Raw genomic sequence first — 15,068 nt, 5'->3', positions numbered from 1 at the left:
GTTACATCTGCACATGGGAATATCTGATTCTCATGATGAGCCATCTGAGTCCGTATAAAGAGGCTCCCAATTTTGTAATAAAAGATGAATAGAAACCTTTCTTCTTCCTCCATTTTCTCTGTTCTCAGGAGGTGAGTCTCCCTCCAAGAGGCTACCAAGGTAGGCAATTCCTACCAGTTGGTATCAGAGCCAGGTTGTCACTTCCAATGCTGCCGACACGATCCACTACGGTCGACGAGAGGGTCGATCAGATTGAGTTAGTTCCGCATCAGGTGGTCACTGAGCTGAAGGAACTGCGGGCTACCATGTCCACCATGGCCTCACAACAGAAGACAGGGGAGTCCAGTTAGAGAGAGGGGGAGATGGAGGGTTTGAACTACCGAGGAGGAAGGAGTGGCGCTCCATTTCCAGGCAGGGTAACCAAAATTGATTTTCCTAAATATTCCAGTGGAGATCCCATTCCTTGGATCTTTAAGGCTGAGTGGTATTTTGAATACCATGAAATCCCTGCACATCAGCAAGTATCGATCGCCTCCATCCATTTGAACGGTGATGCAATCCTCTGGTTTCTGTGGTATCGCCGCTCCCATCCACAGGTGATGTGGTCAGAGTTCACTAAGGCCATCTGCATCAGATTTGGCCCAACAACATTTGTGAACTATAATGAACAACTTACCAGGCCGAAGCAGACGGGGTCGGAGATGGAGTATCAGCTGGAATTTGAGCGCTTATCCTCTCGCGTTTTCGGGTGGCCAAAAACTGCACTGGTATGTTGTTTCATCAGGGGACTGCGAGACGATATACGCCTGGAGGTCAAGGTGTTATAGCCGGCAACAGTCATGGCAGCAGTGGGTCTGGCCAGACTGCAAGAAGAGCAGTTGGACCAGCTGAGGAGAAATAACCACTTACTAAGCCCGATTTTGAGTCCTCCTAAGGTTGAACCGGTGGTCCCTAAGCCTGTGAGTGAGCCCACAAGACCCATCTTACCTCGGCCCACAGTACCCTATAAGTGCCTTTTATGGGCCAAAACGCAAGCCTGGCGCGAAAAGGGCCTATGCTATAACTGCGCTGACAAGTTTGGGCCAGGCCACAAGTGCAAGGCCCATCATGCTTACCTCCTGCAACTAGATGAAGATACCCCGGATGTGGACCCCACCGCACATGCCAATGGGGAAATCGGCCCAATGGGCCCGGACCAAGAAGAAGCTGAGATCTCCCTCCAGGCTTTGATGGGCCTAGGTTCCACCCAAGCCATACGGGTCACGGGCAGACTTCTGGGCAGGCCCATAGCTATTCTCATCAACAGTGGATCAACTCTGAACTTCATCACTTGCCTCCTGGCCAAACGGCTGGGTATGACACTCCAACCCACTTCCCCTTTTTCAGTTCATGTGACCAATAGACATAAGATAAATTGCGATAGTATCTGCAAGAGGGAAACCATCTCCATCCAAGGGCAGAAATTCTCGGTAGACTTGCACCCCTTGAATTCTCGGTGTTGATGTCATCTTCAGGGTGCAATGGCTGCGTAGCCTTGATCCGATACTATGCAACTAGAAGGCCCACCTAGAGCACCTGCAGCATGTGTTATCAGTCCTAAGGATTAACCAACTGTATGCTAAACCTCCAAGTGTTCTTTCGGCCAGAGCAGTTCACTATTTGGGGCACATAGTACATGAGGCAAGGGTTACAGCTGACCCAAAAAAAGTGATGGCCATCCAATCTTGGCCCCAACCCACTTCATTGACGGCTTTAAGGGGCTTGCTGGGAGCCTGGGACTTACCGGCTACTATAGGCGGGTTCATTCAGGGCTATTGGCTCATAGTTGCCCCCATCATGAGACTCTTAAAGAAGGAATCATTCTTGTGGGATGAGGAAGCTCAGGAGGATTTTAATGCACTCAAGGCTACAGTGACTACACCACCCATTATGGCCCTACCAGACTTCTCCAACCTTTTGAGCTTGAATGTGACGCCTCCAGTGTGGGCGTGGGGGGCAGTACTGATGCAGCAGGGGAGACCCCTGGCCTATTTTAGCAAGCTCCTACCCACCGGGCCCAATCCACATATGGGAAGGAGCTAATGGCCATCGTGTTAGCCATCCAAAACTGGAGGACTTATTTGCTAGGATGGCAGCTTCTCATCAGAACTGATCAAAGAAGCCTCAAATACCTCCTGGAGCAAAGGGTCCACACCCCAGAGCAGCAAAAGTGGATCAGAAAGTTAATGGACTATGATTACCGAATTGAGTACAAGCCAGGCAGCATGAATCGTGTGGCCAATGCTCTCTCTCGGGTGGAAGATCTAGCCCAGCTCACTTGCTCAGAACCAACCTACCCTTTGTTTAAAGCCATTCGACAGAAGTCAAGGCAAGACCCCCATCTCCGGGTAATCAGAAACCAGGTTCAAAAGGATCCAGCCAGGGTGAGTGGTTACACTATTATTGGGCCAAACTTATTTTTCTAAGGGTGATACATGATTTCGCCTAGCTTAGCCCACATCCTTGATCTGCTGAAGCTTTTCCAAGACTCCAGCTTGGGGGGACATTCAGGAGTTTTGCGCACTCTTAAGTGATTGAGAAGTCATTATTACTGGCTAGGTATGCATAGGGATGTCCAATGACATGTTGCTGAATGTGGGGTGTGTTGGCAATAGAAATACCAAGCCCAATAACCGGCGAGGCTTTTGCAGCCGCTTAGAATTCCAGAACGGGTGTGTGAAGACACTTCCATGGACTTCATAGCAGGTCCACCTCGTTCAGCCAGCAAATCAGTAATTCTAGTGGTGATTGACCGGCTAACAAAGTACGGACACTTCTCAGCTCTGCCTCATCCATACACTGCCACCATGATGGCCAACATGTTCATGAAGGACGTGACCAAGCTGCATGGGACCCCAAGGTACATTGTTTCTGATCGAGATCCCTCCTTCCTCAGCCACTTCTGGAGGGACTCCACCAGCTATCACCCTCAAACGGGCGGACAGACAGAGGTCCTTAATAGATGCCCGAAGGCATACTTGCGTTGCTTTGCAGGGGAAACGCCCAAGCAGTGGACTTACTGGCTTCCATGGGCTGTGTATTGGTACAATACGGCCTATCACTCAGCTGTCGACATGACTCCATTTAAGGCACTGTATGGATGTGACCCACCCCCCATACTCCCGTATGAATTGGGAACTACTAAAATTGCTGAAGTAGAAGCCACGCTCACAGCCCAAGATGACATCCTGAAAAGTCTCAAGGCCAATCTCTCTAAGGCCCAGTCGAGGATGAACATTATGATACCAGTCACAAATAGGTAGAGTTTCAGGTAGGCGAGTTTGTTTATCTGAAGTTGCAGCCATATAGGCAGGTCTCAGTTGCCCGTCGGGCCTGGCATAAGCTGGCTCCCAGATTCTACGGTCCCTTCAAGGTACTAGAGAAGGTAGGGTCAGTAGTGTATCACCTCGAGCTTCCTGCCACCACCAAGCTGTACCTAGTGTTCCATGTTTCCCTCCTCAAGAAGGCTGCAGGCCCCCTAGCCAACTGTGTTACCACCCTTCCCCGTTTCACAGAAGAAGGGGATCTGGAAACTGAACCCATCCACATTGTTAACTTCAGGTGGGTTCGCCAAGGACACCAAGTGGTCCCAGAAGCAAAAGTTGAATGGGCTGGTCTGCCCTTAGAAGATGCCAAATGGGAGCCGTATCTGCAGCTTCAGGACAGGTTCCCTAACTTGGACCTTGAGGGCAAGGTCAACCTTAAGGAGGGGGGGAGTTGTTACGACCACTGCAGCCCACACAGGCCCAGGCCCCATAGCCACAGCAGTCAAGGTGCAAAGCCACCCTTAGCGCAGCAGTTTGTTAGAAGACAGAGGGAACCAGCAGCCATGGCAAAAAATCTGATCCCAGAGTTAGTTACATCTACACATGGGAATATTTGATTCTCATGATGAGCCATCTGAGTCCATATAAAGAGGATCCCAATTCTGTAATAAAAGATGAATAGAAACCTTTCTTCTTCCTCTATTTTCTCTGTTCTCAGGAGGTGAGTCTCCCTCAAAGAGGCTACCGAGATCGAGGTAGGCAGTTCCTACCACAAACATCTTAAAGTAACTAAGGATTTTGCTAGGCAAAGCCCTCCCCCAAACCCCAACCCCCCACCCCAACCAACTCTGAATCTCCAATACTTCCATCCAGCATGTGACAGACTGACAGTAAGCCCTTAACATGTGTATTATCATATGAATGGATATTCACATGTACAAGGAGACACTTGTCACAGACTGAATGCAAGTCTAGGGCAAAGTTAAAAAGAAAAAAGAAAAAAAAAAGTGTAGGAGATCCCCCCCCCCAACCAGGTTGAAGGAATGACTCACTCAACCCCATGTCCGCACTACAACCAGCTAGAGACCCTACCAGAAAGCTGGCTGGCACCTTCGTTAAAGTAACTAATGTTTTCAACAAATAAAATGAAAGTAACACCAAACCAATTCTTCAAGGGATATGAACAGTTTTACTTGCAACCAAAGATTTTTTACATGGGTTGTAAAAAAGCAATCATAAATGTAAAAACCATGATGGCCATTTCATTTCGCTTAAATAAAAGAAAGCCTCTTGACAGGTAGAATGTCAAGAATGAAAACAGCAAGACAACAAACAAAATTGTGAATGATAGTAATGGCATTTCTCAAATATCACTGCAACACTTACACGAAGGCAACTGCTGAAGGTTGCATCTCTTAATATTTCGGGAAGGCAAGTTTTTAGTGCTTCACACGCCCTGCATCATGGAAACCAAGAATCATAGCCATATGGTTAGATGTTTCATATAAACAGAAAATAAGGCATAAGGTATTAAGGAAGAACAAAGAAAGAAAAAAAAATGGCATTGATATATTATATTTAGAGCTTAGGCCACAAACTACTCCACCACCAACCTTGGATTATCCGTCAACCTAAGGTAACACCGAATAATATGTTTTAGCAGCCTGGATGAAGGTTGCTCAGTGAGTGAGTTAACCATGGCTCCCAACACACGAGCCACTGCGAAAAAACGCTCTGCTGTAGCACAAATATAACGCAATCCCACTTCATCCAATAGAATTTTTTGAACAATAAATGTAGCAACCTGTGTAGACACATAAGCAAAGGTTCACACCAAGGAAGAAACACATATTTGTTCTAAAATAGTTGCATTACCCAAAACAATTGAAATAAGATAGATTATTAAGTAATGAATACAGAGGGCAATTTGAATGTATGAAATATGTAAATATCAAGGGCTGGGGTTATGAAGCTCGAGCTACCCTAAATTTTTGGGATGCTTCACTGCTGTAATTACTCATTCCTTTTCAATACTTAATAAATTCTAACAGTTAAGTAATGAATACAGAGGAAGAAACTAATAGGAGCTCATTTGTCTGAAGCTCATTTTGGATTGGCTCCACCCTAGGCCCCAGGCCCACATCCATGTTTATTTGGGGGGGCAAAAGCCCAAATCCATGTATATATAACATTCAAGCAAGAAATGATACAATGTAATGGCAGAAGAAGGTACTTCTAAATTCTGATAAGCAATATGTCACCATGATCTTTGGTTAAGAAATATATACTCCTTTTCATCATGGACCATATATGATATAACCAATAAGGCAACAAATTGTCCTCCATCAGATAAACTTGCAAATAGCAAAATGGTAGAAAAACATAACATAATAGAATAAGAAAACAAGTCACTTACTGTTTTTGAAAGTTCACTACCCATCTCCATGGTTCGCAGACACAAAGGAATTATTTCAGTTGAAAGAAGAAAACTGATAACTTCTGTATCATCAACCTGCAAATGAATATCCACATTAAATATTAAGATATGTACTGTAAAATTGTCTTTCTTTTCTTCAGTTCTTTTTTATGGGTAACTCAGCTATCTGATCTTAACATAATCATTGCAAATGAGTGGTGTATCCCTGGAAAGCAACAGAAGTCATTGGACCATCATTATCAATAGTTTATAAGATACAATCCAGTCTCAGGGAGCAAGCAAAATTCTGGGAAGACTAAAAGGATTTGGTGGCAGCCCGTTTAAACTAGAAAGTTTCAAAGGTTTACATCATCTTAACTCATAAACATCTATCCATTCCATCTTGGTGCTGCCCTCTTAGGGTGCTTCTAAGATTTGAGCCAGATAAGGAGCCTTAGGGATGACAAAAATGAACAGGTAGTCTCCCTAATAGACCAACTTAAGGATGTCTTCTTATCACCTATGCAAAGGGTTAATTATGGCCCCGTTTGGCGTGTCTTTCCGCGTGGTCTGTCAGCTATTTACAAGCCCGGCAGACTGCAATTCGGTCTTTTCCCGTTTAGCTGCCAAAAGCCGGCATGCTAAAAGGACGCGAGAAGCTCAAAACGGGCAATTTTCGGGAAGCTCCAAATGGAGCTTTTGCGTTTTTTTCTATTTGTCTTCGCATGGAAAGACACACCTTAAAAAAATGTGCTTCAGGCTGCTCAGATCTTAATGCAAAAACTCAAATGCATCTTTTGACTGTCAGAGCTACCAGAAGATCTTCCCAAAAAGACTTGCCAAACGGCCCCTATGTTTGGCCTGTTGATCCAACAGTGCATTTTTGTGCTCTTACTTTTTAAAGCTCGCTCTAGTTGGAAATGCATCTAATCCTCAGTTGTACAAGGACAAGCAATTCAACATGCTTTTACACTACCAGAAACTAAAGCACAAGGAAAAGCAACTTGACAGGTTCCTAAACTACCAGAAACTATTTGTTCACAGCCGGAATTGGAATCGGAATCAGAATGGCCTATCCCCCACCGCTTGGTTCAGACAGGAACTTGAATCAGAATTGAAATGAGATTATTTCCGGCAATGACCAGAAGTGACTTAAATCACCAGAGTTTGCAAAGTTAGCCATTGGAGGGGGGTACTGACAGAGATGGAGGGAGGGAGGCTTTTTGGTCGGGGGGAATTCTCATTCCCAGGGAGGCAGAATGGCCATTCCCTCAAATGGAGGAATGCCATTCTGCCAGGAATGGGAATTGGATTCTGATTCCGCTCAACCAAACAACATGGGCTATTCCTATTCCAATTCCAGACTCCTATTCCTGCAAACCAAACAGACCCCAAAGCTTTCTGTTGGGAGCTATCAAAATATAAACATCAATGAGGTGTGCCAACAAATATGAAACATGTGTCCATGCCCTCAAGTATGTATACTATGTAAGGAGTAACCAAACCACATGAAAGAGATCCCATAAATCCATGACATAAGAATACAAATCAAGTACACAAGGTGATAGTCAACATCTATGGATTGGCAACAAAGAGTTGGGACACTGGAATCAACCCTAGGGCTATGTGTTCTCTGTGGAAAACTATTCTTGACCCCTACCCTCTTTACTTCCCTTCTTCAGGTGTGAATTGTGATGCATGTTGTGGCAATAAAGTGCTCTTTTGGGAAGATACTTTGGCTTGGGGAATCCTCATCGTTAGATTTCTCTCTCTATACTCTTTCTTTGCATTAACAAAAATCCATCTCATCAATTCATGGTAATGTGGACTCTTGGGATTTGGGTCTAAGAAGAGGGCTTAGGGAAGCTGAAATGGAGGCAGCTGATGAAATTCTCTCTCTTTTGTGCTCTATTTTCTTGGACCAATCTTGCTTGGATAGGTGAGCTTGAATAGTCTCTCCTTCTGGAATGTTTTCTTGTAACTCTTTTTTCACTACCCATCTCCACTCAACTAGTCAGGAAGTTTAACACTCTGTAATGTGCTTCAAAAGAGAAGGCCTAATCGGTGGCTTTCCCCTTATGTTTGCATTCTTTGTTATACCTATGGTGAGCCGGCTGCAAACCCATTGATCTCTTGTTCTTTTATTTCATGTATTTGGGATTGATTTTCCTCTCTTTTTGGTTGCAAATGGTCACCCCCACATTCTGTAGCAGCTTTGTTTTATGCAAGTTTCCTTGGACAATTGAAGAAGAGGGGAAGGGTCATTTGGAGCCACTACAGTAGCAATACTCTGGATGGTTTGGGAAGAAAGGAAAAATTGTATCATCCAAGGAGTTTTTAGTGCAGGATATAATCAGGGGGTGGAAAAACTTCAACTACCAAGGCCCTGGTCCAGGAGAGTTTGGTCCCTTCAGCATTACAAAGAATTAGCTTAACTTTGATGGGAGTTCATTTGGCAACCCGGGACCCTCAAGTATTGGGGAAGCTTTTAGAGATGGTGAAGAAAAGGTAATATCTTTATATTCCGGTCCAATATAGGTGTGAGATTCGCTTAGAGCAGAACTTTTAGCCCTCCTCCAAGGTTTGAAATTGGCTAAAACAGGTAAGCTTCCAACAGATAGAAGAAGAAGGTGGTTCCAAGTTAGTGATAGGGTGATGCAAACAAGGAATCTAGGGGTGTGGACCCACAGGTGAGAATACATGCAATAGCATTACCCAATAGGTCACCCTAACAGAAATATTTTCTATGATAGCTTCCTTCAATTGTGATTTCTCTTTGAAGATCCTTGCATTCATATGCTAACAAGTTCCTTTGACCGTCTTGATTAAAAAATATAAAACAACCATAGGATCAAAAACTTTCACATAGTTGCCCATAGGATGCAGGATGCCAGGAACAATAATAACATACTAAATTGTTAAGTACAAATTTGTACCTTTACAAGAGCACCAATGACACCCAAGCTCGTAAGCCTCAAATATTCAAAAGGTCTTGTCTTGCTTGTAGTGTTGAGGAATGGGTACAGGTACAAAGGAATGTGTGCTGTAAAGGAACAAAATTTGCCTCATGTTAATGAATTTTAAGAAAATAGCTAATATATTAATCTTCATGGAAAAATCCCTTAAGAATAACCCATGATATTGTTAACCATTATACCCAAGCAAAACTGTTACAAATAAAAGCTAATATTATGAAAAATAGTTACAAGAAAGTACGGAGATAACTCTACCACTACCAATTCCAATACCACCATTTTTCTCTCAATATCCCTGTCTATTGCATGAAGGCATTGCCCCCTTCCTCATACCTAACACCACAACATAGTTACAGTATCTCGTATTGCAGGAAGTTTCTGCACCATTTTCAATACATCAAAGGGTTTAAGTAATAATGTCTTCAACAACAAACCTGATTCTAACCCCATCTTGATTTTGTTCCCACCAAAGCACTCACAAGAAAATAAGGCATTCATGCACAAGTATACTTTAAGATTTCTGAAGCATTCTTGTATTCTAAGTAACTACAAAATGAATTAAGTTTTTTCATTGCAATCCAGTGAAAGAGAGAGAGAGCCCTTATACATCTAATGGCATCAAGGAAGTTACCATTCAGGAATAGGGTCCTCGTATCTGGGTGAGAAGCCACACACTGCAAAAATAAATGAATAAGAAAATAATAATTCTAGGAAAATTAACAAAAAGGGAAGAACCTGCAACATCCATACATCCATTTCCAAAGTTCCAAGAAATGAATTCAAATTTGCAGTGCAAGATAGAACTAAAAATTACAAGCATATCAAAGATAAATAAAATAGGCCAAGTCGTGACTCGTGATTAACATCGAACTGACTACCTTTTGTCTGTGTTCACATGCATTTTGTCTTGTGTACTCAGAAAATTTTCCAACAACTCTTTGATTCAGTATTGTGACAAGAATTCCAAGTCAGGGGTTGCTTCAAAGTTGCATGTGGCTTTAATGGCATTCTTGTACAGGAATAGAAAGAACTAGGAAAAGGAAGAGAGATTAGAGGTAAAAACAAAGAAGCAACACAGAGAACAAGGCAGTCTCAGTATCCAACCCACCTTGGGAATGGCATCTCACCAACCAAGAAGGGGATGGTGGAGTCTCACCATCAAAGAAGAAGAATCTCTTTGTTTTACAGATATTGCAAAGAAAATACATTATCATCAATGTGGTGAGGAATGACAAGTCGTTTTGGCCTCCCTAGGCAATGTGATGACTAGTCAATGCCTAGGTGCTGACTAGTTGGATTTAAGATATTGATGCAATTTCATAAGTAACTCTGTAAAGAGTGAAAATATGAAATAATAGAATGACAATAAACCATTTAGTTTGCAATCATAGTTATCTGTGATTTGTTTTTCAAGAAAAGAAAAAACGGCGGTGAATTGGAAGGAGGAATCCTTAGACTTCAAATTACCAGTTTTAGCAGAATGGAAAACATGAATTTTTAGCAAAATTTGAAATAACACGGGTTAATTATTCCAATTATCATAAATTGATGCAAAAATAGAATTCAAATCCAAATCCACTCTCACAATCCAAACCCATCCCTGGGTTTTCCGATCAAATTGAAGGTGTTTGGTCTCTATGTTTCACGAACTACTGAAATACATATCAAAAGTAATACTGTTACCCCTTTAAGGTACATCATACACCATACTAAATTACCAATTTTAGGAGAACAGAAAACAAGTACTTTTCGCAAAATTTAAAACGATGCTGGGGATAAATGGATAATCATTTTAATTATTGTGAATTGATGCAAAAATAGAATTTAAATCCAAATCCACTCCCACAATCCAAGCCCATCCTTGGGTTTTCCAATCAAATTGAAGGTGTTTGATCCCTATAGAAACCCTATGTTTTACAAAGTATTGAAAAAACATATCAAAATCAAAAGTAATGCTATTACCCCTTGAAGGTGCATTATACACCATACATATGGAACATTGATTTAGACTTTTCGTCCAGGTGACTCCCCCACACACAACAGTCCAGGTGTCTAGTGTAAGATGCATCTTGCAAGCAGTAAAGAAAAAAAAAAATGCACCCTTAGTGTTACTCAAAGTAATATTATCAAGTTGGGCTTTGAAGACCATCAAGCAAAACCAACAGTCATTGAAATCATCAGTATATATAATAAGCACTATTCTGAAAAAGTGAAAAAAAAATCCAAGAAGGGTCATCTGACCATGATAAATTCAAAGAGAATAAAGAACAAACAACTAATGGGAAAAATGAAGATACAAATTTTTTTAAAAATAATAATTGACCTGAAGAAGAGCAAGTGCATTGCAAACTCGGTTTGATGCAGCTGGAGTAAGGGTTGGTGGTGACAAAACAGGATATATGGAGACTATCTCCTGCAAATAAGAATGAGTTTTAGAATCAGTCATAAATCACGGCACTGGTTTACAGTATACAAAAAACTTGCTTAAAATAATGTACAAGATGCAAATACATAATAGACATAATGATAGTAAAGTATATCTACAGCAATAATACATAAGTTATATGAAAAAAGACGTTCATAATCTTAACCTAATTAAAATTATATAAAATTTCAAAAGGAGGTAGAATTTCATAAATTGATCTCCTAAGACAATCATACAACTCAAAGCACCCACAATCATAAAAATCTTACCAAAAAGAAAAGGACTATATCAGTATGTGTAGCCCGACAAAAAATATGTTCACATGATTAACAAGTCCACAGCAGCTATTAGGCAAAAAAGGCAGGCAAGCCTAGGGCAAATAATCTAGGATTGAAGTGGTTAGGGAGAGGATGAGGGTACTATCAACAAGTTTCTGAAGTTCCTAGAAAGATCTATGGAAGTGAATAAATGAAGGGTTAATGTGAGCAATATTTTTATGGGTAAGTTGATGTCAGTGTGTTTGTCTCATTCTCAAGTTAGGTAGTCAATTTTGGTAGATGGAGTTGATTCATTGTTCAAATCTTATCTGTCCTGGCCATTCTGTTCTTGCAGCTCAATCATTTTCTGGAGCTTTCTTCATGCAGTTAAAGTAGCATTTCAGCATCATATACCTTTTTTTTATATACAAGCATCCCAAGGAGAAGAGTGAGATGCAACCTCTCACTTAAAACTCAACAAAGAAACAACAAAAGATCGGAGCTTTCTTCATGCTGTTAAAGTAGCATTTCAGCATCATATGCCCTTTTTTATATACAAGCATCCCAAGGAGAAGAGTGAGATGCAACCTCTCACTTAAAACTCCACAAAGAAACAACAAAAGATCACATTATAGCTGAGCCCAATACAGATGATCCCTATTAACCCCTTGCTTGGCTGAGGTATCCTCAGCCCATTAGCCAATCTTCTAACCCACTGTATCCTCAAAGTCATGCTGCTGGTTAGCCTTTTTTGATAAATAGCCATTTAAATTTCTTTATTTCATTTCTATAAGTCAAAATCACAGAATTTGGATTCATTACACTACTAACTTATAATCCCTCTGAACAATCATCTTACCGCATTCATGTCTTTTGCCAACTTCATCCCTTGAATCACTGCAAGAAATTCAGCCCTAATTAAGTCCCCCAACTGGTGGTTGAAGGCTGCATCCCGTTTTGCTGGGTTCAGGAGGATTCATTGGTCTTGCCTGATCAAATCGAGGAGTCAAACTGCTTTGCAAGGGGAAAATGGGTGCTGGCTGATCCTGTGAATGCAAGTCGGGAGGAGGAAGACGTTGGAAAGCGAAAGATCGGGGAGCTGGAGGGTCAAGCGGAAGTGAAAGGGGGGACGTGGTAAAAGTGGGGGGGGGTAAAAAATGTATTTTTGCAGCTGGGATCCGAAGAGTTCTTTGGAGAAAAGGAACATGTGGTGGAGTCTTCAATCAGGGGGTCGGTTCCAAGAAAGTTTTTATTTCTCGAATAAGGAACTGGAGAATACAAATAGTTGGGCCCATGCTTCAAGGAAAAAGTGGTCTGATGTTAAGAGGCATGGGGCCAGTGGCTTAGGTGGAGATTGATCTTGGAATCCGAAGGGGGAGAGTCAAGAAAAGAGTCTTCAAGAAGGGGGCAGACCTAAGGTCTCCTCAAAATGCCTCAAATACCAGTTTGTCGGCGGCTGATGTTTCTGATGATCAAACTCTTGAGCCTTGTCTTTTCAATCTTGAAGTCCCTTCGAGATCTAGGGAGCATTCTCAAGGAGGTGGTGACAAAGTTTTTTCCTCTGCTCAGGCGCTCATTCCAGGGGTTGAGAAGAAAGAGCAAACACCTACCTTGCCGTGCCTGGAGTTAAGCCAAGAGTGTAGGGACTTTGTTTCTAGTTCATGGAGGAAGCTCAGAGAAGGATCTGGAAGCAGGGGTTATGAGTAAAATTAGGGTGGAGGCGGGGGTAGAGGAGGTGGAGGGCAATCACAAGGTTTCGAAGGAGGGAGGGGATAGGGAATAAAGGGACGGTCTTCCAGAAGTTGAGGGCAAGCAGGTCTCTGATTCAGAGAATGTAAGTCAAGTCAAGAATCATAGGATCAACACCAGTTACTGGGTCTCGAAAGTGTTTGTTGGAAGGTTGGGAGTTGATTTGGACCGCAAGGGAAAAGGACCGAGTGTAGCAGACAACAGTGAGGCTTCGGAAATCCCAACAAAGACTAGAAATTCAAGCAAACTCAATGTAGTGCATATCACGAAAGTTGTCTCAAGGCAAAGGAGGGCCTGGTAGGAACTGAAGCAACAAGTAAGTATAAAAAGATCTACAAAAGAAGAAGGATTAAACTAAGTTCTTAGAGTCAGGAGAAATCTTGCCCGGTTTCTTCATTCTCATCCAATGGGGTCAGAAATAAACCTCGTCAAGATGGTTCTAACCAGGAGAAGCCGATCAATCCGGACTTGTCAGAGAAAGTTGTGAGGGATGAGTCTGATTCGAGTGAGGTATCTCCTAAGGAGGATCCAAATGATAAGGAGATGAAGAAAGGTGGCATGCATTTGAAGACACTAGTCGATAGAGAGGTGAAAGTTGGTAAATCCCTGGGCTTGTTTTTTTTTTTTTTTGTGTGTGTGTGGGGGGGGGGGGGATGTCGCAAGGAAAGCCTTGGAAGTTTATGAGAGACAAAGGAGAGAAGAAAGCTTCAGAAAGGTCTCTGAAGAGTTAGGGGGAGAATCTTGGGGTAAGGAGGGAGGCCAAGAAGAGCTCGGTGAGGTGGAAGATTGACCTGTGGCTTTGCAGGTGTATCACTTCTTTGGTGCGGTTATTGCAAAAATGATGTGTTTCTCTTGCTTTCTCTGTTTTTGTTGTTCTTGTTGGTTGGTCGTAGTTGTGTGGTCTGGGGGTGTTATCCCAATACCTGCTCTGAGGTTGTATTCAGTTTCTTTCTTCTTTTAATAAAATTTTATCCTTTTACTTGTCAAAAAAACATTTCAAACCTAGACTTATGTTTCTCAAAAGTTATGGAACAAACTTAAATTCTCAAAATTAAGTAAGCACCAAGACCTTCCTAACCCAATCCATCCCACATATTCACATCAGTTTCATTCTTAAACATATTCCCTAACTCTATGAATACATTTTTAATAAGGGGCCATTACTGGGTCTTGGTGTAATGGTAAAATCTCGAGCCAGAATGCATAAGAACATAAGTTCAAGTATGAGGGCTTACGTGTCAAAAAAAAAAGTATGAGGGTGGTCACTTTGTGTGATAAAATTCCAAAGGTTAGGATCGTACCAAGTCTAGCCCTCCCAAGACCCCAGATAGCCGGGGGCAACATTGGGTAATGGCCTTAGGAACACATTTTGAATAAACATACCCTATATCAGATAGGTATCAGAGTAATTGATCCTATATCAATTTGGTACCAGAGTACTTTATCCTATATCAAGGAGAGAGCGTAGCTCAATGAACTTTTAAAAATCATTAGCTTCCCTCTAGGTGGAAATAACTTGGATATCAATATACATGAGAGTAAAAGGAATGCAATGTTTCCAAAGTGTTAAGTAATTATTGACTAGACAGATTCCTAATCAATTTAGGCCAAATGTTTTTATTGTGCTCAAATTGTGGTTGGAGTTGGACATAGAGCTATGGATATCTGTGTGTCTGTTGTTATTCCTTTCTGGTCTTCTATTTTCCTCTTAGGCTCAGTTTGGAAAGAGTGCAATTACAAATATGTGCAGTGCAAAAGCAAGGTTTAGAAATACCGTGTAGGTTTTTCGCTGTATTTGTATTTACACTCTTCCCAAACTGAGCCATATTGGTTCAGTAATGTCATGTATCTCTTCCTCTTTTGATCCATATGAATTTCTTTATTGTTGATTAAAAAACTGATAATTTGAGCCCATACTTCATCATTAACCATTCAGTTAAT

At 41.9% G+C, this 15,068-nt stretch overlaps 1 protein-coding gene across 1 annotated transcript in view; it reads right to left on the bottom strand.

The window, feature by feature from the left end:
• Positions 1-15,068, bottom strand: part of LOC104586177 (uncharacterized) — a 32,479-nt gene that overhangs the window by 14,772 nt on the left and 2,639 nt on the right. Inside the window, exons 3-8 of the mRNA XM_010243336.3 lie at positions 11,020-11,109; positions 9,328-9,370; positions 8,658-8,764; positions 5,722-5,817; positions 4,919-5,109; positions 4,692-4,761 (exon numbers count right to left, since the gene is read on the bottom strand). Of these exons, the coding sequence (XP_010241638.1) occupies positions 4,692-4,761; positions 4,919-5,109; positions 5,722-5,817; positions 8,658-8,764; positions 9,328-9,370; positions 11,020-11,109 (597 nt within the window). The remainder of the gene's footprint in view (positions 1-4,691; positions 4,762-4,918; positions 5,110-5,721; positions 5,818-8,657; positions 8,765-9,327; positions 9,371-11,019; positions 11,110-15,068) is intronic.

The sequence above is a fragment of the Nelumbo nucifera genome, chromosome 2 (assembly GCF_055504915.1).
Source record: "Nelumbo nucifera cultivar China Antique chromosome 2, China Antique-T2T, whole genome shotgun sequence".
Lineage (NCBI taxonomy): Eukaryota > Viridiplantae > Streptophyta > Magnoliopsida > Proteales > Nelumbonaceae > Nelumbo > Nelumbo nucifera.
The sequence above is the reverse complement of the archived record's forward strand: the minus strand, read 5'-3'. Positions and strand labels throughout refer to the sequence as shown.